Consider the following 22,328-nt stretch of genomic DNA (forward strand, 5'->3'; position numbering starts at 1 on the left):
TCGTCAGCCCTCACAGCTTGAACGTCAACTTTGCCCCAATCCCGATCTGATAAGGGTTTGGTCTTATCGATAAGGCAGGACTTGTAAACATGGCATCGGTGATGTCTATACTTGGGATCACATCATTTGGAGGGTTGGAATATCAGAAATGTCCTATCTCCCGACGGCCCATCAATAAACCAAACTTGATCTCCCAAAAAAAGCGCATCAGCAGCGCGCAAGTTATATACAGGATAGTCGGGCGGTAGTGAACGGCAGTACCCTTCTAGTGGGGGTTGGGTTTGGCCAGTTCAACATCGTCAATGCCCTCACATTAGGTTGATTTGCTCGAATATCGCTTTTTGAAAAGAGTATTGCAAAGTTGTGGGAGCTTTGATCTGGTTTCACACAACCTGTTACTCCTCCTATTTGCGCATTTTCAAAGCAACATCTGACAATATCACACTATTTACACCCCAACCCGCCTTCATCGCCTTCGATCTTTCCAAACCCCGGGCCTATAATCGAGCAATAGCACCTCAAGAATGCGCTGTATCAAGAACAAAATTGAGCACAATGGCTCTGGGGCGGTGACATTGTGCCCAGACGAACCAGAAGACATGGTATGGGAGCTCTCTTCCGTCTCAGCACCCCGCAGTCATCTAAAACACAATTCAATGAATCTAGTGGCACGCATACAATTTGATCCGACCAGGTGATATACTTCGAGCTAGTGCAATCCGCCGAGTTACCACAGTCCAGGATACCGGATCCACGAGCTCGGCGCGCGTTCATCTGAACCTTGTAATTCGCGTGAAGAATCTCGACTTTGACCCGCAGAGCTCTCAGCTCCATGTCTCAGGACAAATTATGAACGAAACATCCCACACAAAAATCGGACAATTTCATACACTGGATCTAGAGTTGAACCGCAATTTCACACTAGAGAAAGAGGTTGGGTCAGATGGAGAAGGTGTCGGGTGGGACAGTATTGCAATTGAGTCACTTAAGGACGCTGTGGATGAGGGCGGGAAGCGCCGTGCAGAGGCCGTTGCAGTAGTGATGCAGGAAGGACTGGCTCATATCTGCTTTATTGGCCAATTCCAGACAATATTGAAGCAAAAGATTGAGATGTCTGTGCCGCGGAAACGGCAGGGAGGAGGGGATCATGATAAAGTGAGTTTCTGTTGCTATGTTGTTGTGTCTATGGACCAGGTTCAAACCCTTACACCACATACTCTCAGGGAATGAACAAGTTTTTCAAAGTCACACTCGAGACTCTCCTTCGACAGATGGAATTCAATACCAGTCTTACTTCAGGCTCCAACAACGAAGCTGTTCGACCCGTGCTGCTCGCTTCACCCGGATTTGTCGCCTCTGGCTTCCAAAAATACATCCAATCCGAGGCATCAACAACGACTCCTGGGCTCAAGCGACTTCTCCCTAGTCTCGTGGTTGTGCATTCCGCATCAGGGTACACGAATTCCCTATCAGAAGTCCTGCAGTCGCCCGCAGTTAAGACCATCCTGGCGGACACGAAATACGCCCGTGAGACCAAATTGATGGACGACTTCCTAGAGCAACTGCGCAAGGAGACCAACAAAGCAACTTATGGTCCCCGCGAGGTTGAGTTCGCGGTTGAACAAGGTGCTGTCGGCCGAGGTGGCGGCGTGCTGATTATTTCAAACCGCTTGTTTCGATCACAAGAAATCGCTGTGCGTAAACGCTGGGTAGCGCTTGTGGACCGCGTCCGCGATGTTGAGGGTGGTGATGTGCGGATCCTTAGCTCAGATCATGAAAGTGGGAAGCGTCTGGAGGGGCTGGGTGGTATCGCAGCGCTTTTGACATTCCCTCTTGTTGAGCCGGACCTTGACTCCGATGTAGAATAGACTGGCGATTCAGCCGGCCATCGACAAATTCGAAGAGTTATTACAACATGTGGCATGATCAAAACATGTCATGATCAGATGAACAACATGCCAGAATCATTGGTTTCATTGATTCTCTCTCAATGAAGCCAGCCCTAAACCCGTCAAACCGTAGATAACTACCTCCGTGGCAACCCGATGTCGCAATTGACATCTGCTCCTGCCTTCACGAAGCCCCTGAAGGGGTTGGGATTCTCAAATCTTCGCAATATACCTTGGGTTCATTATGCATATGCTCCCTTTTCAACCTCGCCGCGGTTAAAAGAGGTAACACAAAGTCACCTCCAGTAAGATTCGGTCAGTGCAATTCAAATCCACGCGTTTAAGCAAGGACTGCGCTCAGGGCACTCAATCGTCCACAGAGTATCACAAGGTGACTTGCATGTACGCTTTAACCGTGATGTGATTGACTGTTCGGCTGGTGGCCAGATTCAAGCTCTTGTCATCTGCCCTCACCTCGCGTGTAACCTTCAATTCACGAATAAACAGATGTTTACTATCTTCCAACCCTACCGAGTCGTTTTCGATGGCGGAGGTTTTACCGTTTAAGTAAGATAATAAGCATTGCAAGTGCGGCGATCTCATCACAAGTGAAGTTAGTGAGATGCAAAGTCGAAGGCTTGAAGGCGTTTTGTCGCAAAGGCTTCGTGGTTTAGCTGGTTTGGGGCAGGGTTGGCCAAACATTCAGTTCAGTGAGATAAACTAGAGATGTGACAGATCACCAAACAAGACTCAAAGTTTCGAGTTCAATCTTTGCCTGTGACCTAATTAGGCCGATTGCAAGATGCCCTTCCAAGGTGCAACACCTTAGCTCTGAAGTGTCGTTCAATTCCGCCGTTGAGCTCATGTTCTCTGGCTATAAAGAATATCCATTAGAAGAATTGATTCAAAGTCTTTGATATGTCCATCGGTCCCCTCTCTTTCATGACTGCTCGCTTGGAAGGACGATCTGCTTTTTCAGGTGGCTCACTCCGCTTCTTCTCTCTTGCGCGTTGCTGCTTCTCGACATCGAGCTTTTGCTTCACGGGACCTCGAGTAAACAATACAATTGACTTCGCATTATAACGAGAGCGGAAAACTACCCTGTCTCTTCTGCTGTGATCGACAGTTGGTAGCTTGAACTCCAAAATCGGGAGACTCGTTGGTAGGGATGATGGTGTTCTCGGGTCCTCGTTTTCTGATGCCAGGAGACTAGACTGGTACACATGAAGCAAAGCCAAGAGATTATCGTCGATTGTCTTTGACGTTCCATGGCTTTCCCAAAACCAATCAAGCCTGCAGGCTGACCATCCCTTCGCGGGAATGATGCCATTCGCGGGCTTGTCATATTTTTGAATCGCCTCTGTGATATTCTTACACTCGTATGCCACAACGAGCTGGAGCTCCGGCAGCTCCCGTAGAGCTTCCAATGCCGCAATGGTTATTTCGCGTTGGTGGTAAAACCTGAGAATGCGGAGGTGCTGTAGTGCTTGGGATTCAATCCAACCACGCACAAATCCGTCTTGCAAGGGGAGGCCGTCATTACTAACACCCACGGGATCCAGCGGGGCAATATTAGACGAGTATGGTTCACTGTAAACGTCCAGGGCAACCAAATTCTTGATGTTTGGTATAGCAGTCAGGTCTGTGGCAGTACAGTACGTAGTTGCAATGGTCAAGATTGCACGCCAGCGAAATTCATCGCTATTCAGAATACCAATATAGTCTCTTAGTGGCTTTTTGGGGCAGCCAGCATTGAGGCAGTAGTAAGGACTAACCTCACAGAATTGTACAGGATAAACGCTAGCCAGTATTTTCCACATGTGCATTGTCTGCTTGTTGCTGTGTAGACGGTCAGATTTGAACAAACAGACTTAGGAATCTGTTGAGGGAGTATGAGGAATCTTCAATGATGACCTACCACCTTTTCAGGGCATCCCAAAGGTATTTCGCCAAATACCAAGGGACGTGATCCAATAGCTCGGGCTTCAGTGCCGACTGGTCTTGTAGCAGTGCTTTCATTGCAGCATGTTTTAGTGATCCAGATCCTCGATCATTGGTTGTCTCCCACCCATAGGGTAAAAAAGGAATCTCGTGATACCATGTGGGACCGAGACGTAGGAAACCGGGGGGTTGGTTGTCTTCGAGGATGATCGACATCACGGAACAGAATCATGACCAGAACGAGCAGGGATCCAGTAAGAAGTTACAGTGTAGTTTCTAGCAATACCCATGGATCAAGTTATCTGGTAGACTGGTGTCTTTCCAGATTAAGACATCAAATGTTGAAGTTGGGCGCGTGTTTCGAGTCGAAGCGCGACCTATTGGATGCATGCACGTGACCCCGTCTAACACGGACCGTAGATCCACGGATTTTTAGTAGCAAGCGGGATTTTGGCTTTTTTCATCTAATTCTTGTAACCTTCAAAGGAACTTACCTTGGATTTTTCGACTCCCACATCGGGTTTGTTACACTTTGATTGTTCATGGCTCCTCCTACCTTTCTAGCTAGGCATCCTGCTTGTGTCTGTCACGTTTGTGAAGTTGCTTCTGGGAAACCTGTGATGAAGATGTCAGGTCAAGTGACCCTTGATAATCGGGAGCTATTTAGAGTAAGTTTATAAGGGGCTGACCAAGATCATTTACAACATCAGATGAGACGAACCGCGTGATTCTCCAAGTTGGAGAGCAATATTACTATTGTTATCCAGGGTGTACTGTCGGCAATGTGGGAGGACCCCCACCCTAAGCGCATTCCCAACACACACATAAATAATCTACTATAGATAAATGAAGGCTGGATAGGGTAGGGCTGGATATAACTACGGGAAAGTGGGTTCGGTAGTTATTAGACTTCGTGTCACGGTGTGAACCGTAATGCTTAGTAAGAGGAAGATCACGACACGTGATCTCCGACCTGTTTATCTGAACTTCAGTTCTAGATCCTGTTGTAGCTCTTCGAGCTACGTCTTGTATAATAGCCTGCCCCTGCCTGTACCTGTCAAGTGGAATCTGATCTGTTATGACCTGTTCCTACCAGTCATCTCCTATCATACCGTCCTGCCAGCCCGCACCCTGACATTTTAGGTTATGTTAGGTTAGCTTAGGTCCGGGTTAGAGTGGGTTATGCCGAAGTCTAGTATAGTGGGTGGTTAAAGAAGTAGTGTTTAAATTGATTGATATGTTTTGGTGGGGGTGTCTAGCTTAGTAGTGAAACACATTAGTCAGTTAACTAGTTGGTTATTATTCTATTCGTCCGCAATGATCTTCCATAAATTGAGATTATTTGGATCTTCTCTTTGGGCGAGCCTGCAATTTATGTAAATACTAATAAGACTACTACATAAATATAGGTTTAACACAATTTTCAAATATTAACATGGTTTAAATGCGTTAATACCTTGTCGACAGACGTGTAAAGCGCTCATAATGGGTTAATTTGCTCTCTTTTGTCCATAGTGCAAATAACAGAATCACTACCTCAGATTCCGTTTTCTCTATTCATTGGTGTGGAGAGAAGAAATAACCTGGCCATCTTTTAAAGACATGCTACTTGGCATTTTTTTCTCTCACTGGTATACTTACTATAAGGCTCTTCCCCGCCCAAGGCATAGAGAACCTCTGCCTGAAAGACAAAACGGACCATGGACGAGATATTTAGCTTATGATTGTTCATAACTAAGCTGGGAACAGGCCAACATCGATAGAACAGCGCGAGCTACCATATCGGCATTCACCATCATGCTTCTTGAAATCCAAGCTATCTTCTCGTACGCATAACATAAGCAGTGGTCATACATTCCTGCGTGCATACCTACTCCATGAACGGATTCTTCGCCCCTTCCAATAGAGCAAATAAGGCACAGGCAAAAACAACAGCGAAACTCCACCCAAGAGGGTTAACGTCCATGAAACGCCAAGTTTGTTGTACATGGTTTCCGCGATAAAAGTCATGACACCGGCAGCAACAAGGCGCAGCATCTGAAGAGAGGAAAGTGCGCTTGCAGCATGTGACTCGAACGCATCAGCGACATACTGGTACCCCGAGACGAAAAGACACAGCGTCCCAAAGCCATACAATACCGAAGCCACGAGCGGGCTCCAGTACGAAATCTCGAGCTTGGCCGTCCATCCCATCCAGAATAGCGAGGCGGGGACAGCAGGTGCACCGAGCATGCCCATGTACAGACTGATCTCCGGGTCTGGGCGATGTTGACCCCTCTCACGGCTGCGGTAGATCTCTCTACGGATGAGCCACATTGAAAGCGGGATTGTCAGAGCAGAAAGAAGGACTCCGACCTCAATGCCCAGGAACGCGAGGGAGGTGGAGGTCGGGCGAAAGTGGTATTCTAGCTCATAGATAGAAACGTAGCCCGCGATGAAGGTATACAGAACCATGAAGAGCAGGGAGAGGGAGACCGAGTGAGTCATGATGATTGGTTCTGTCAAAAGAAGCGAAACTGGTTGGTGTAGTGAGACACGCATGCGTTTGGCGAACGTGGCTTTTCTGAACTCCAGTGGGGACCGGTACCGGTCGTCGCCTGTCATGCGGCGGAGCTCTTTGGCTTTCCAGTACAGTAGGACTGGGCTGTATGTCTCGGGTAGGAAGAGTACAACCAGGATCAGGACGAGTCCTGCGAGGATTATGGTCATCCAGTCCACCCAGCGCCAGCTTACCGAATGAGCACTGACAGCAAATGATCCTGGTATCGGGCCAACCAATGCCCCCGTGAAGATCGTTATCGCAAAGATCGGGAAGGTGTACACTCTTTCAATGCGAGACCAAACATCCACAAGTGATGCTGCCGATAAAACCGCCGGGGCAGACCCAAAGAGCCCAGCTAGACCGCGGCAAACAATTCGCTGTACCACTGTTTGGCAAAGCCCTGCGCTCAAGTTGAACAACATGAACCCGATCATGGTGGGGATGTACACGGGGTTGCGTCCGAAGACTTCTGATGCAGGCGCTGTTATCAATGCGCCTAGTCCGGCACCAACAAGAAACAGAGCTGGATTATCTCGGTCAGCCCGGTTGAATTGGTTCGAAATGTTAATCCCTACCAGTCGGCAAAGTCTCAACTTCAAATCTAGTATGAAATGTTTTTTCGGTGGTTGTGAGAGCAGCGGAATCGATTGTAGACGACCAGAAAACTACAACCCCAGTAAGCGAAGTGAGAATGGTTGTCAATACTCGACGTCTGAGTGTCCAGTTATGAGGATCCATCGTGTCACAGTCACCTTCGAATGTGACAATAATGGTTTTTTCCCTTTTCACCGACTCGACATCAGTTTCACTGTCCGTCGCATGATCGGCTGGCCAGGGTCTTTCAACGCCAGTCACCATAATATCAGCCGTGTTTCCCAGCGTCTCTTCTGCATTGATAGTATGAGGATCGGTTGAGACTTCTGGGTCGACCTCCGCGCCCTCGATATCACCTTGCCGCTCCAGATGTGATCGAGTGGTATGGCGAGGATGAAGGGCTGGCCCAGATATAAATGTGCGGTGACCGTGCTCCCTCCTTCGCCCGGCAGCAAAATCATCGCCTGGCTCGCGAGGTTGCGTGTAAATTTCTTCTTCATGGTAATCGTAGAGGCCCTCGTGGGTCCAAACATCGTCGGGCTTCTCATGCTTTGTGACAAATTGTTGTTCGAGCTTTCTACGGATCCTGTGGTGCTGGAGAATTGACTGCATTGTGCTTGATTCAGGGCCATGCGTTTCAGGGTCGAATCCACCGTGTTGCCCGAGCATTCAGATCAGATGAAGAGCTTACATCTCCTCGGAGGCACCCTGGAGGCAAAATGACATATGACAGTTCTCTTGAGGATATGAAATCCGTAGAGTGCCATGCCCATATCACTCGGTCAGCTCTCCCGCCAATGACGGATTCCTTTGCAACGAGTTGAACAGTTGAACGTGTTGAGTTGATGCAGAGCTTGTAGCCTAGTAATCTTGATCTTGGCAAATAACGAAGCTACAAGGATTTCCCCACGTAACATCACTACACCAAAAAGTACATGTGGTGGGCAAATGCCCAGGTCGGCGGGCAGTCGTCTACGATGATGTCAGAAGACCGATACCCATCGTCACTGGGCTAATCTGCACTCCATTTTCCCAGGATAAACAGTGATAGATCACAGATTCATAAGGATTCATCATTAATCACAAATAGGGCACTAACCGCCCACAGGTCAAGTATTCACTGGAACACCGAAGGCGGAATTACATCAAGGCAATTGATTAAACACAAAAGCATGCTTCATTGAAAACCGTACAAGCATCGTTCCTTGTCTCCATTTCAAAGTGCAATTACATCACATAAAGGATGTCGGTATCTATAGCAGTTGTCAGAATTTGATTGCAGCCGAGTAACCCGAGAATCTTACCTAAGGGATGGCTGCAACTCAGCTGTGGCTTCTGGGAATATTTGGTCGAAAGTTCGTCACGAATGCTGTTCAAAAGCTGGACATAACTCTGCTGTGGGTTCTTCCGAAGCGCGGCGATGAAAGCCCATGACATAGCACCAGTGGCCTGGCCGGCAATCTGGGCATCCTGGCTGGTCTGGTCATCTTTACTGCCTGACCACATGATCACATCCGCCGGACTAGTTTTAGTCTGCTTGTTGCGTTCATACACTTCGTCGCCTTTGGTGGCCTTTTTGATGAAGCCCATTGCGGTTGACACCATGCTGCCCATGTCACCACGTGCGTATGCCGAAACCACACCAAGTAGGCCCTGTCCAGCTTCCTTGGCCAGGTTGGGCTCCTTGAGCACACCGGAGGTGGAGTAGACGTAGGGGAGATCCAGAGCGGAGCCAGAGTGGCAAGAGTCGAAGATCGCTGTAAGACGGACACCCGGTTGTAGAGTTTGCACCATGATACGGTGCATCTCATCGTCAACAATGTGGCCGGCAACCCGGAAGTCCACTGGGTAGATAACTTCATCATATCCATCTTCTTCGTCGCCGTTCAAGTCGGGAGTCTGACCGCCGTGGCCTGTAAACTGGTTAGTTCGCCCCGATAGAAGCGCTTGAGGCGTGGCTACTCACCAGAGTAGTGGAAGAACAATGAGTCATTGGGGCGCGCATCTTTGACCAGCCAGTGCATAGCGCGAAAAATGTTTGCCTTGGTCGGCTGGCTCATCGGATTTTGCTGGTCATCGGTCAAAAGGACCATGTCCTCGCGAGCATAACCGAAGTTTTGGTTCAAGTACGTCGACATATTCTTCACATCGTTGATACATCCACGCAGCTGACCTTTCTGGCCGAAGTAATTGATACCAATCAACAAGGCCTTTCTCTTGCCTGTACAGCGGGAGTATTGGAAGTTGTAGCCTTGGGGAGCGCCGTGACCGAAGGAGACGGGGTTGGTGGGAGGGGGAGCCGGACCACCGCTTTGGCCGTAGGCTGAAATTGCGCATCATTAGCTTTCACTGCTGAGGAGGTGGTTGGGAAATGGTAGGCAAACCTGGTCTTCCTTGGATTTGTTGCCCAGAGGGCGGGGGCTGATTATACCCAGACGGTGGAGCCTGGAAAGGATTGATACGTGTCAATCTCATTTATGTTGGACCTAAGGCTCATCATGACGTACATTGTAACCTTGCTGAGGAGCATGCGCGCCATAGGACTGGTGGGATGACTGGGGAGAATGGCTGTAACCGTACGGGTTGGATTGCTGCAACGGCTGCTGGTGGTAGGACTGGCCGGGATAGCCACCATAAGGTGGCTGCTGCTGGTGATTCATTTGTCTGCGATCAAATCGTTATTAGATTTTCGAGTCCTTTATCAAGAGAGCAAAGGGACAAGCAAGCATACGGGTACTGCTGTTGCGGGGGATATGACGGCTGCTGCGGGGGGTATCCCGGGGCGCCCGAGTAGGGTGGATAATAAGACATCACAGAAATTCCTTGAGTCCACCCAGGGAATCAAGCGAAGTACAAAGGTTGAGGAGTGGAGAACAAAATTCGATGGAGAAGATGGAGAAGGGGAGATTCAAGGCAAAACAGATCGGAAGTACGGCAGGCGCCAAGCCAAGCCTTCAAGAGTGCGACAAGCTAAATTGACAGCAAATGTCCAAAAAGGTAAGATTGAATCAAATCGTTTGGGTGATTCGGTTAATAAAAAAGAATGAAGAGGTATTTGAAAGGGATCGTCAGACTAGTAACTCGCCACTTGCACTACAAGAGGTTCGCGTCCACTATTTCCTTATAAGGCTGTTTCAGGTTGGCACTAGACAATGCTAAGTGGACATGGAAAAAAAAGATAACTGCAAAAACCCAATGTAGTGTATACTGACTTTTATATATCTGACATAGTCATCGGCATCCCCGATCACCCCCTGGAAGCCCAAGACCCAACTTCGTTATTGGGCTTCGCTAATATGATCCTGTTAGATTTTGACCCAATTTTGTACGAATTGGAGAAATGAAGGACGTAGATTCAAATACAATAATAAAAAAAGAGAGAAGCAAATAGTGCGGAGTACTCCGTGAATCGATTGTAGGATATGCTCGGACCAGCTCGGCCCTGGAAAGCAATCCGATGTCACATGTATGCAAATATTATAAAATCGAGTTCAAGGATTGCTTTCATGAGGACTAATGGTTATATTGTATGTACTTGGAAAGACTGTGTTGTTAAGTCGGGTTATCTCTAGCAACTCGTCTACTTATCCTCCCTGCACTTCATATTCAATATTCATCTCACAAACACCGGCTTTGAAGCCACTAAAGCCAGAGCAGAGTTCGCTCCAACTGCTTCGTGGCCTTCAACCATGCAGGTGTCTTATTTTTAGGGGGGGGGGGGGGGGGATATTATCGAGCATTATCCAGTTCAGGTCAAACTCGTTTATCCTCGTCGGGGCATGCCGCGGCCGCGGCCCCGGAGGGCGCGCTGGGCAGCACCTGGCGGCATACCGCGCTGTTGACCAGGCTGAGCCGACTCCTCATTCTCTGATGATGAGAACGTATGAATTAGTCATGATATGGAGCAAGAAATTTTTAATTGGTTAATAGGTCACTTACTTATCGTTTCATCCACACTCAGGATCAAGCAAGAGGCTTCCACTGCGGCCTGAATAGCATTAACCTTGACCAGGCTGGGCTCCCAAACAAAAGCAACCATGTTGTCACGGACGCCCTCGTTGTCAAAGTCAACGCCAGCCCAAGTGTTACCCTTGCGGTGCTCCACGCGCAAGCGGTTCAGGATGTCTGTAGCGTCAAAGCCAGCGTTATCACACAACTGGCGGGGAATAACCTCCAAGGCCTTGGCAAATGCCTTGACGACGGCCTGCTGTTTGTGTGGCACGTTACGGTCGGCAAATCCGTGCATGTAGCTCGACAACTCCATTTCAGTGGCGCCACCGCCAGCAACGATGGTTGTGTTGCGCAGAGCACGCTTAACAATCATGATGGCATCGTGCAAACTACGCTCCACCTCCGCAATGAATTGCTCAGCGCCACCACGCAGCACAAGAGTGCAAGTCTTAGCGCGAGGGCAGTCGGAGAACAAGTTGAATCGCTCTCCACCAATCTGGCGCTCCTCGAACGCACCACAGGTACCCAGGTGACGCTCCTGGATATCAGTGCAGGTCGATTGGGTTGCGGCTCCGGTAGCCTGGCAAACACGGTCCATGTCGTCGGAGGCCACACGGCCAGCACAGAAGATGTCTCGGTCCGCAAAGTACCTGCAAACCAAATCATCAGTATCTAGACACATACCCCAGAGCAGATAGCAAGCACGTACTGTGTAGCAAGATCGCCAATAGGCAGCTTGCTAAGCACAACCTTCGCTCCTGTTTTGTAGACAGCCTCAAGCTTGTTGAAAATGATCTGCCACTCAGCATCGACGATGGCCTGGTATTCCGAGACCTGCTCGACACGAACTTCTGCATTGTCTTTCTCGCTCTTAAGCTCCAGCTCAACGTTCAAGCACACGATACTGGGGTTCTCGAAGTGTTTGGGCTGCTGCTCGAAACCGGCGTAGGAGAAAGTTTTCTTGAAGGCGACACCGTCGACGAAAAGCGAGTCCTGGAGACCACCACCGGTAACCTTCTTGACACCGATCAGCCTTTCGTTGAGATCATCCTGATCCAGCGAAAGTACCGCATCCACAACCACTATGATACCATCCCGTCAGCCTTGGGGCAAAATTGGAACCACGGGGTAGGGGATCCTCACTCTTTGTGAAGAAGTCCGAATTCCGCTTGATAAGCTTGCTGTTCATGGCTGTTGCGGCTAACCGTCTTAGTGTCTCGACCTTCTTCTCCTGGCTGTCTGAAGCATCCATCATGTCTACTGCAATCTCCTTAACCTTGTTGACGGCCATGGCGCTCGCCCTTCGCAGACCCTTGATGATGGTCTGCGAGCTGACACCTTGCTCAACGAGGTCTCGCACCTCCTTCAGAATCTCACCAGCCAGGACAACCACGGAGGTTGTTCCGTCTCCGACTTCGGCATCTTGGGATCGAGCGATATCCGTGAGAATGCGGGCGGCAGGGTGCACAATATCCAAAAGCTACCCAATGCACGCAAGTCAGAATCATCGACTCCCTCCGGTTATAGATTTGCATCAATAGCAGGACGCACCTTCATCACTGTGGCTCCATCGTTTGTAATGGTCTGTTTGCCATTGGCATCCACAAGCAGGAGATCACCACCATAAGGACCGAGAGTGCTCTTGACTGTTCCTTGAACTGCAACACAGGCGTTGATGTTGGAGATAATCTGACCCTTTCCCTGAGAAGCATCGGTGCCTGTGGATTTGCAAAGTAGCAGTAGTTAGCGTAAGTTACAGAATCCCACCAACAAGCTGCCCGCACTGGGGACAACACATACCCTCCTTCAACACGACAATCGTGGGAGTTTGGCCGTTGAAGGCCATTAGATCGGTATTCGGAGACGAAACCGTTCAATAGAAAAAATATAAAGAAATTAGAAAAGGGGTGTGTTGAGTCGGAGGGTCGGAGGGGTTGATCTGCCAAAATTTCCCAGAGCTCCTGTTCCCCAAAAACCCCCCCAATCGCGCGAGGCGGTGACCAATCAGGGCTCCTCAACCCTACGCAGTTAAAGAGATGTACATATTTTAAGACATTTCTGAAGTTCCTGTTGATGTTTTATTGAAATATCCCACTCAATAAATTTACCAAAAAGAAGCGTAGTTTATCTAGCATAAATCGTCGTTTCACTGTCCACATTATAGTATAGTAGTGGTGAAGTACCATCGGCATCTCAGACCGAGGCCTCGACGCCAATAGAAGAATCGAAAGAAGAGAGAAAAGGTAATCCCGAAAGAAAGTAACGCCCCGAAATGAGAAATCGAGTTTAAATATGAGGTTGGTTTACGTAAAGTCATAATTCCCGTCTGAAGGACTTCCATACTCAAACTTGGCAAGTAACTCAGCATCATGCTGTAACTCGTGTGGGGGTGGGTTCACAAGTCCAAGTACATCTTGTCGAAATGGATCTGAGCCGTCATCTACCATCATTTGATAGGCATTGCTGGCTGTATGGTAGCGCATTGCATCGTCAAAGCTTGACATGCCAAGATTATGAGGCCCCGGGGCGAACTGGCTCGCCATGGGGTTCTGTTGTTGGTAGCGTCGTAACTGTTGATGTAATTGCATTATCTGAGGATCGAGGGGCATAGGTGCGAACCCAGCCATGGGGTGGACTGTGCCGGGCATGGCTGAAGGAATGGGTTGGTGCACAAGAGGGTTGTAACTGGAAGGCTCATCGGGTGATTCGTCCATCGCCTGCGGGACATTGACGGGTTCCTTCGGGGATTGCTCAATTGTGCTATCCAAATCCATGCCAGAAATTGTTTCCGAGCGCGATTTATCTTCATTTTTACTCCCTTGTATGGGGGGCACCTTGAGAGTCTCTTTGCATTGTGGGCAGTCTCGAATCACGCGATTGACAGTCTCTTTAATTCGTACCCAGTGGTATTTGATCGCAATAGCAGCCGTAGTTTTGTTGATTCCGGCATGCTGCTTGACATGAACTTCTTGGGCGATATCGTACTGCTGTTGCGGGTCTGACACCACCTCCTTATCCTTCAGCATCAGCCTCTCAGGCTCTCCATCCTCACCGCCAAGAAGTTTATAATGAGTTGCCGCACTGCGTAGTCGACTCTTTTCCGCCCGATCAGCACCACGGGGGTACTTCCCGTGCTTCAAGTAATAGCGGATTTTCTCAAAGCGATCCTGGGACACAGAGTCCTCGCCATCCAAACTGAGGCCTCTACCGTAGATGATTGCATCGACATATTCCCCAGGTTGGGATTTGATACTGCCTCCACCAGGGACTCGGCCAATCCGTTTGAAGCCAAGGGAATCCCACAGGCGACATGAGGCAACGTTGGACTCATATACCAAGTTGAAGACTGCATATGTATATCCCTAGCAAAAGATCAGTTCGAAGCGAATTTGAAGCGACTGCAACGAAGAACTCACTAATCGAGGTGCCCACTCCAGATAGGATTCGCCCATCAATCTACCCACGCCCTTGTTTCGAGCAGCATCAGTGACAATGAAAGTGCCATTGCAGACATGACTACTACGACCGGGATAGTTGGGCCGAATGTGGAAGCCACCTAGACATATCTTAGTCCAGTTGGCTCCAGCACGGTCCATAGTATGTGTCTGCTCTGCACTCTCGATGTCACCAGTAAGCATAACCACACCAAAATTCGAAAACCAATATCTTCCGAACTGGGCGAGTGGAATGGGCTCTGTCATAGCATATGTATCTCCCTTTTCGATCTCTTTGTTGAATTGATCAGAGAGATACTTCATTAGAGCCCGGGGTACTTCCTCTGCTGAGACAAAAGGGACCAGGGTTGCGACCGTAACCCGATCTCGTAAAGTTACTTGTCGCGGGGCCAGAGCAAGGGGATAATCTAGATCAGGACCCGATGGAACGAGCTCTGAATCTCCATGAACTTCAGACATGGTAAAGTGGCCCTCTGTAGGGAATTGCCAATCACACGACTGTTGAGCATGTTAGTTAGATACAATTTATTCCAGAGTGTCTTTGCATCACAAAATCTCAGAAGTGAATACAAGAATAACAGAAAGGCAATGGCTACAAGGAACTGGGTTCAACAAGGGGTCTGTTCACTGACATTCTGGACTGCTTCTAGAAGGGAGCCCTCAATCGCACTTCGAGGACCGCGTGAGTATTCTCGAGTCCGGAATGGCTCCAACGCAAGTCCAGAAGTCGTGGTCCTTGCTGACTCATTGTGTGCGATTAAATAAGCTGGTTTCTGAGCGCCTGACAGCCTGAGGCATCGCCACGCTCATCCTAGTCTCGTCAGAAATCATGGGGGGTGGGTCCGCCTGACATCTCGCTTTAGTCCTACAACAATGGTCAATGCTCACGTGGGCCCCCCCCGTTTTGCTATACGAGAATGCGGTTTCGTTTTGAAATAACGTACATTTGATTAGATCATCCCGTTTCAATATAAAGATCTACGCTATCAATTAAAGTGAATTCTAAGGGACATAGTTATTCTAGTTATTCACTAGTTGAGTACTAATAAATGACTCTTATAATACATACCTCTTAACGTATTCGGTAAGCGAGCTGGCCACCCCAACCAACTTCTTAATTTAAAATACATTTATCTCAACCAAACCGCCATTAAATTAAATATACTAAAATCATCTATCTAGCTAGGCATCTATTAATCTTATGTCCTATTTCTCCACAACCACTACACTTTGGCGGGGCCCGCGTACGTGGTTGTAAAGCCGGCGAAGGGCTTCTTCGTGGAGGGGGAGGAGGTGCTTCAATTGCTTCCACCAGCTCAGTAATCAATTGAGAAGCTTCTTGAACAGAGAGGCCTTCTTCAGTAGGTATCTGCCTCCGGGATCTTGTACGCTTTTGCTTCTGCTTCTCGTTGGCGAGCGCGTAAATCCTTGTTTTCTTTGGCGAGTAAGATAGCACCTTGCATTGTAAGACGAAAGCCTTTTACAAGCTGGTTTAATGCACGATCTGACGGGCTAGGTGGGCTTCGAGATCTTGTACGAAGTAAAGCTTTGATTGATGAAGCTTGACGACGTAGTTCTTTCTCCGTAAAGGGGGTTTTTGGGGTAAAATTCCGGCTTGATTCACTCCCCCGGCTGGCTGGGGGGGTTGGGGTTCGAAGCCGAATATCAAGCTTTGAAATCACTCGGTCGGGTGCAAATGGTACTAAACCAGCTGCTCCGAAGCTTATTTTAATAGTCTCCGATTTAAAAGCTTCAATTCGTGCGAGAGGGTATGCTTCGAGGAAGTCAAGTTTGTCGATATGGTTGATCCCGTTCCGCATCTTAGTTTCAACCATCCGACCGTACGCACGTTTTAACACCGTAAAACAACCAACATCCAAAGGTTGTAAAAGATAAGATAGATGCGCTGGCATACAGAGTGGTATCACCTTATTTTGCTCGCAAATTTTTGTCAAATTGAGGTATTAAATGACTTCCGTGGCCGTCAAGTATCAAAAGCCGGTATACCCCCTTCGTACACAAAGTACTAGGAATAAAGACCTTCTCTAGCCAGCGAAGTCCAATTTCATCAGAAGTCCAGTCGTTAGGACTAACTTCGAAGCGCCAATCCTCCGGGAGACCATTAAACCAGGATTCAATAAAGACTTTGCCTTTAAAAATCACACACGGAGGAAGCGCCCACCCAGAAGCATTCGTACATTCAACCACCGTCACCCATTCACGATTTCTAGGTTATAAAACCGGCCTCCTACCATAGTTTTCACTCCTCGTAATAACCTTCGCGGTTATAGTCAATCCCATTGCAAAACCGGTATTATCAAAGTTATAGATATCATCAGGGTCGATTCCAAATTGAAGGATTGTCTTTTGAACCAAATCAAACCACTCCCCAATGATTTTAGGATCTTCGCATTTCGCACGCTCGTAGTTGTATTGTTTCGAGAATCGGGAGGATAGGAGAGGATGCCGTTTCACGAAGTTAGATACCCATTTCTCGCCGACCGAAAGAACCGGGGTAGTTCCACGCTTTTGAAGAAGAAGATCTGCCATTTCTTGTACCATAGAGGGCCGGGGGGCTGATCCACGAGAATCCATAGAGAGGATCCATTTCTGAAGAGATTCCTCTTCAGTATCAGTCAATTTATGAGAGTTGGCGCGAGAAATCGCGCGGTGTTGTATACCATTCAGGCGGGTGGAAAGGGTGGATCTTGGGACGTTAAAACGGCGCGCCACTTCACGAATTGAAGAGATTTCTTGATTCTTAAAAGTCTGGATAGCTAGTAGGATCCTACCCTCCTGCTCTATTGAATTTCGAGAGGATTGAGTACGAATTGGTGGCATGGTGGGTGGTTGAACTGACTAAGATCTAATTCATGGACACGTTTTGGTTGGGGTGGCCAGCTCGCTTACCGAATACGTTAGGAGGATAGCATGAGATGTCAGGCGGAACCCCTGGTGTGTAGTAACTAGTCTTGTAAGATATGTGCGACGACCATCATTAGACTGTGGCAATGCAGATAGATAACTACACATTCGGTGAATAAAAGCCTGCGTTCAAGAAACTTAGCCAGCCGTCAACTCCATATTGCGAAGTACAACATAAAGCACCATTGACGCAGTTTTGCCTATTGCGAACCATGTGACAAGTCATCCACGGCTACCAGATCGTATCTATGCAAGGAATTGCTGTCTGAAATTCCGGCTAGTTTTCGGAAAGAAGGAAAAGTCGTGCGGGGTCTATAAAGACCAAAATGGAGTAGGCTAAATACAACACCGTTGAACAGCGTGACAAAGAATACACAGCGAGCAAATTTTTTAGCGAATTGGTTGGAAGTCTAGAGTATTGCAACCCCGATAGATTCATAATGTCCTTGTTCAATCGCAAGAGAAACAGAAAGGAAGCCTGTTATCGCTTGATTCTACCATATTCCATTGAGCTAAATTAGCCTGAATTGGGGTGTCATTTTGTGATACGACACTGCAAGTTGTATCAAATTAGCATTAGCGTTGAAAGAACTAGGTCCATTGCCATGCCAGTTGTCAGAATTAAAACATGATTGGTGCTACGTGCTACCGAGTTTCTCCCATTTCCCAAAGCCACCTTCGCGAGCAAGGCTCCCTCCCAATTTCTTGACCAAACCCAACCCGCTGTCAACTTTATTTACGCTCACAATAATCACTGAACCATGACTGCAATTGAGATTCCTAAGCTACAACGTGCAGCTATCCGCCAAGGTCACGGGGATTCTGCAACCGTGGCCGTCCAACAGATCGAGGTTCCTAAACCTGGTCCCGGTCAAATCCTTGTCAAAATTGCATGGACAGGTCTATGTGCCTCCGATGTATCCCTTCTGCACGATGAGTGGGAACATTCTGGGATCGCTATGATGCCTCAAGCACATGGTATCGCAGGCCATGAAGGGGCCGGCACTGTTGTTGCTATTGGCGATGGCATGCATGATCTTTGGAAGCTCGGTGATCGAGCAGGAATCAAGTGGATTGCTAGTACGTGTGCGGCATGCGAGTTTTGCCTGAATGGTGTCGACGAAGTCCACTGTGTGAATCAAATAAATAGTGGATGTTCAGCCCCGGGCACATTCCAAGAATACTGTCTAGCTGACGGGAGATACTCGTCGAAGCTACCAGACGGGGTGAAGGATGAAGAAGCCGGGCCGATTATGTGTGGTGGCGTGACTGCCTACTCGGCGTGCAAACGGTAAAAAGATTCTAATCTGCCTTGGGAACCACGACAGTTACTAAGTTTAAGTCTGTTATAGATCTGGGGTTAAGCCAGGCCAATGGATCGTGCTACCTGGGGCAGGTGGTGGTTTGGGCCACTTCGCGATACAATATGCTCGGGCAATGGCTATGAGGGTCATCGCTATCGATAGCGGTGACGAGAAGCGCGACCTTTGTCTGAAGCTTGGCGCTGAAGAATTCATCGACTTCAAAGCTACAAAGGATGTTTCGGCGGAGATCAAGAGGATCACGGCTCATGGTGCCCACGGTGTCATCGTGACTGCGGCAACAAAAGAAGCTTACGCTTTAGCCCCTTCATTCCTCCGACCAAACGGGACTATGGTTGTGGTGGGTATGCCCAGGGATGCAAGTTTAATTGCAGGTGCCGCACCTATTTCGATGGTGATTAATAGGCTTAACGTGGTTGGAAGCCTTGTGGGAAGTCTAAACGACGTCAAGGAAGCCTTGGACTTTACCGTGCGAGGCCTCGTACACGCAAGTACCCCCCACTTCTGCTCTACTATAATTTCCGCAAGGCTAATTCGAAATAGCCAATTTTGTCGAAGGGAAAGTTGGAAGATCTAGGTGCATTTATCAAAAGGTTGCAGGCTGGCCAGCTGGCCGGTCGTGGAGTCTTGCAGGTCGCGCCGTGAACGATCATGTCGAGCACTTGTTGGGAACATATGTTTTTACTCATGCACGTAGTGTTTGTACGTCAACATATGCAGGCTCCACATCCTCTGGTTTTTTTAAGTGTTTGGCAGGTGCGACGTGGGCGGTTTTTAATTTCATTCTCGGGTGCTTTAAATTGCATCAATCACCCGGACTCGGGCCAAGGCCCTGATGCTAGCTTAATTAACACGTGTAGAGAAGGTTGCTTTATCCAGACCGCTCATCCCTGCATACCTAAGTAGGCACCTATACTTAGCTCTTGCTCAGTGAGTAACTCGGGGCCCTCAAAATATGATCAGTGATCAAGTCAGAGTACTCAGGAAGGTACTCGCTTTTGCCCAGTAATCAAAAGCGGCAAGAGCTGAGCATCAAGATAGAGGGAGAAATTTTTCGAGTGACAAAGATTGTCGGGTACATACGTACCGGATAATGCCTGGCGCTTGAGACTTTCCCCTTTCCATTTTAGTGCTCACCTCTTGCCGCTTTTTGCTCTCAGAGTAAAATTGAGCACGCCTCCGAGCGACCTGATCCGCTCACTGAGTGTTACATAATCAAACTGATCTGCTCACTGAGCATCACCTGGTGGTCACCTGAGCACCCTAGATCTACAACGGTCTACCCTATAAAGATTCACCACCTCCACAGTGGCGGTGTAGAGATCTGCAAAATTTAGTCCTAGTGAAATTTAGCACTCTGTATTCACCATGTATTGCTTTGCTCTTGAATTCTTCCTTCTTCAACTACCCTCTCTACTAGTCTTCCGCACGACCCAGTAAAACCCAGACCCAACCCAGACCCAACCCAGTCTGGGTTGGGTTTTGGGTCGAACCCTTCGACCCAGTACTGGGTCTGGGGCCCCAAACTGGGTTACAAACTAAACAAACATGCTAAGGATTCTAAATGTATAACTTATGCATTTATTCGCGGTAATTTTGAGTATTTGCTTTACTTGATTATATCTAATTTTATTTGTAAAAAGGGTAAAAGAGATGCGTATAATTGAGGATTCTTTGTCAAGCAAGCTAATGGTATTCAAATAAATCATCTTCCCTGCTTTTACGTTTTCTCCCTGATGCTCGTGTCTGTGTACAGGTTGGTGGTAATGATGGCGAGCAAGGACGACCATATTCACTTGTAGGTAAGGGCCTCTCCTCCGGTATATCCTCTGGTCTATCCTCAATTACAACCTCAATTGCATCCCCTGGTTTATCTTCCAGTTCATCCTCCTGCTCCTCTGTATCACTAATTGGATCAACCTCAATCTCACTGAGCTTCTCTTCCCTCTCCTCTTTTGCCGCCTCAAGCTCATCCTGGGAGAAAAATTTCTCAAGAAGTGTTGCTTCCTGCTCCTCCATATCAAATTTCGTTGTACAAAGAAACATCATTAATGCCTCGACAGTCTCACTCTTCATTCTACCACGACGATAGTGACAAATATCTCGAGCGGTATTAAAGAGGCGTTCAACTCCTGCGCCAGTTGCTGGAAATGAGAGTGTATCTCGCGCAAGGGCAGCAATGGCCGGAAAGCGAGCCTGGTGCTCTTTCCAGAAAGTAAGCGGCCTAACAGAAACAGTATCTATATATATATTAGTATTATTATCACACATACTCTTTGTATTTACTTACCGCTGTCAAGATATTGACTGATTTCATCAGTAATGGCTCGTGGTTGTATATCCCTTCCATCAAGCATCTCCTCTAGCCTTGAGCTTGGATGGGCTATCGTTAGAGAGCTTTGTAGATCACGACTGCTTATTCTAACTTGTGCTTGATATGGAACAAGGGCTTGTTCAAAAGCAAGTCGATAGGTATCTCGCCATTTCTGATCCCAATCACTGGAGAGGAAGAATTTGAATTTGTTCACCGGTGCAAGCATTGTACTGATTGCATAGATATTCCCTCGAAGATCATCAGCTTGGGAGTAATACTCATCAAGCTTAGACCGACCAGCTTCAAGGGCCTCTAGCATCTGTTTTTTCCATGGGACACGCTTTCGGCGTAGCTGTGCCTGTGATCGCTCAAGATGATCAAACAGTTTGTTGTAGATCTTAAACACATAGTGGGCAGTGACATCTCGAGTCTTTGATAGCTGTGTTGTATAATCAAAGAAGGGCTCGGTGATACAAAGAAGATAGTCGATCTGACGCCACTCTTGCTCGCTGAGTAGCATCTCCTCACAATCATACTCTGTACAGAATAAAGAGAAGATAGCACGTAGCCTCTTTGCCCGGCGAAGCATGAGGAACGTAGAATTCCATCGTGTCTTTACATCTTGGATTGGAACGATCTTGATATTAGTTGTCTGAAGATTGTAAAAGGTCTCTCTGCGCTGGGGACTTGCATTGACGTAAATCGCAAGATAACGGACTTTGTTCAGTGTGGAGGAGATCTGACTTTGCTTCGCATTTTCTTGGGCTAGCCTTGACTGCTTCTCTGTCCACCTTGTCTCGGCTGATTCATTTAATGGAACTGCCTTGATCCGAGCAAGAAGCTGATTGAGGCTGAGCTGGATAACGTGGGCAAGACATGGTATTCGGGTGATAATAGTATCATCTGACAAAGCCTGTTGGAGAGCAGTAGCTAATGTCTTGTTGTTTGATGCATTATCTGTTGTCAACCCGAATACTTTATCTTCAATGTTGTGCTCCACTAGGGTTTCTATAAGAACACTACTCAGGTAAGAGCCGGTATGTGTACCATGAAGCGGCTTAAACCCAAGTAGTACCTCACGATATACCCAATCACTGTCAATGAAATAGCCAGTAATAGCCATAAATGCCTGCGAGAATGGAGATGTCCAGCAGTCAAGCGCAATGGATATCTTTGAGCCAGAAGGCAGCGTACGAAGGATACGCTGCTGCCGGTCTTTGACTAGACTGCCCAATCGGCGACGGATGGTATCGGCAGATGGGATCACTGGAGGGGATGGGGCGGAACGAGCTTTATTGATGATGCGTTTGAATGATGGATGCTCGATCAGATGGAATGGGAGCCGGTTGAGAGTAAGAAATTGGAGGAGATCCTCCTCCCAATCTTCTTGTAAGA

At 48.0% G+C, this 22,328-nt stretch overlaps 7 protein-coding genes across 7 annotated transcripts; 2 read left to right on the top strand and 5 right to left on the bottom strand.

Annotated features, from left to right (window-relative positions):
• Positions 1 to 524: 524 nt before the first annotated feature.
• Positions 525 to 1,868, top strand: Pdw03_4428 (Translation factor pelota, putative; the record flags this gene model as incomplete). The annotated part of the gene is made up of 3 exons (XM_014675672.1): positions 525 to 602; positions 667 to 1,155; positions 1,224 to 1,868. The coding sequence occupies 3 exons, from the start codon at positions 525 to 527 to the stop codon at positions 1,866 to 1,868; spliced, it is 1,212 nt and encodes a 403-aa protein (XP_014531158.1).
• Positions 1,869 to 2,779: 911 nt separating this feature from the next.
• On the bottom strand, positions 2,780 to 3,908 carry Pdw03_4429 (protein sds23; the record flags this gene model as incomplete). Its single annotated transcript, XM_014675671.2, has 2 exons — positions 2,780 to 3,728; positions 3,808 to 3,908. 2 exons carry the CDS (start codon positions 3,906 to 3,908, stop codon positions 2,780 to 2,782), a joined length of 1,050 nt encoding a protein of 349 aa, XP_014531157.2.
• A 1,656-nt stretch (positions 3,909 to 5,564) lies between these two features.
• On the bottom strand, positions 5,565 to 7,578 carry Pdw03_4430 (Major facilitator superfamily domain, general substrate transporter; the record flags this gene model as incomplete). The annotated part of the gene is made up of 3 exons (XM_014675670.2): positions 5,565 to 5,646; positions 5,701 to 6,895; positions 6,948 to 7,578. The coding sequence occupies 3 exons, from the start codon at positions 7,576 to 7,578 to the stop codon at positions 5,565 to 5,567; spliced, it is 1,908 nt and encodes a 635-aa protein (XP_014531156.2).
• A 615-nt stretch (positions 7,579 to 8,193) lies between these two features.
• On the bottom strand, positions 8,194 to 9,777 carry Pdw03_4431 (Metacaspase-1; the record flags this gene model as incomplete). Its single annotated transcript, XM_014675669.2, has 6 exons — positions 8,194 to 8,219; positions 8,271 to 8,879; positions 8,933 to 9,289; positions 9,351 to 9,411; positions 9,474 to 9,630; positions 9,698 to 9,777. The coding sequence occupies 6 exons, from the start codon at positions 9,775 to 9,777 to the stop codon at positions 8,194 to 8,196; spliced, it is 1,290 nt and encodes a 429-aa protein (XP_014531155.2).
• Positions 9,778 to 10,729: 952 nt separating this feature from the next.
• Pdw03_4432 (Chaperonin Cpn60/TCP-1) lies at positions 10,730 to 12,763 on the bottom strand (the record flags this gene model as incomplete). The annotated part of the gene is made up of 6 exons (XM_014675668.1): positions 10,730 to 10,833; positions 10,906 to 11,567; positions 11,627 to 11,999; positions 12,061 to 12,397; positions 12,469 to 12,635; positions 12,718 to 12,763. 6 exons carry the CDS (start codon positions 12,761 to 12,763, stop codon positions 10,730 to 10,732), a joined length of 1,689 nt encoding a protein of 562 aa, XP_014531154.1.
• Positions 12,764 to 13,220: 457 nt separating this feature from the next.
• On the bottom strand, positions 13,221 to 15,120 carry Pdw03_4433 (Histone acetyltransferase Spt10, putative; the record flags this gene model as incomplete). The annotated part of the gene is made up of 4 exons (XM_014675667.2): positions 13,221 to 14,279; positions 14,334 to 14,870; positions 15,005 to 15,018; positions 15,117 to 15,120. 4 exons carry the CDS (start codon positions 15,118 to 15,120, stop codon positions 13,221 to 13,223), a joined length of 1,614 nt encoding a protein of 537 aa, XP_014531153.2.
• Positions 15,121 to 18,058: 2,938 nt separating this feature from the next.
• Pdw03_4434 (Polyketide synthase, enoylreductase) lies at positions 18,059 to 19,264 on the top strand (the record flags this gene model as incomplete). The annotated part of the gene is made up of 3 exons (XM_066100743.1): positions 18,059 to 18,588; positions 18,650 to 19,106; positions 19,163 to 19,264. The coding sequence occupies 3 exons, from the start codon at positions 18,059 to 18,061 to the stop codon at positions 19,262 to 19,264; spliced, it is 1,089 nt and encodes a 362-aa protein (XP_065956143.1).
• Positions 19,265 to 22,328: the final 3,064 nt, after the last annotated feature.

This window comes from Penicillium digitatum, chromosome 1 (assembly GCF_016767815.1).
Source record: "Penicillium digitatum chromosome 1, complete sequence".
NCBI lineage: Eukaryota > Fungi > Ascomycota > Eurotiomycetes > Eurotiales > Aspergillaceae > Penicillium > Penicillium digitatum.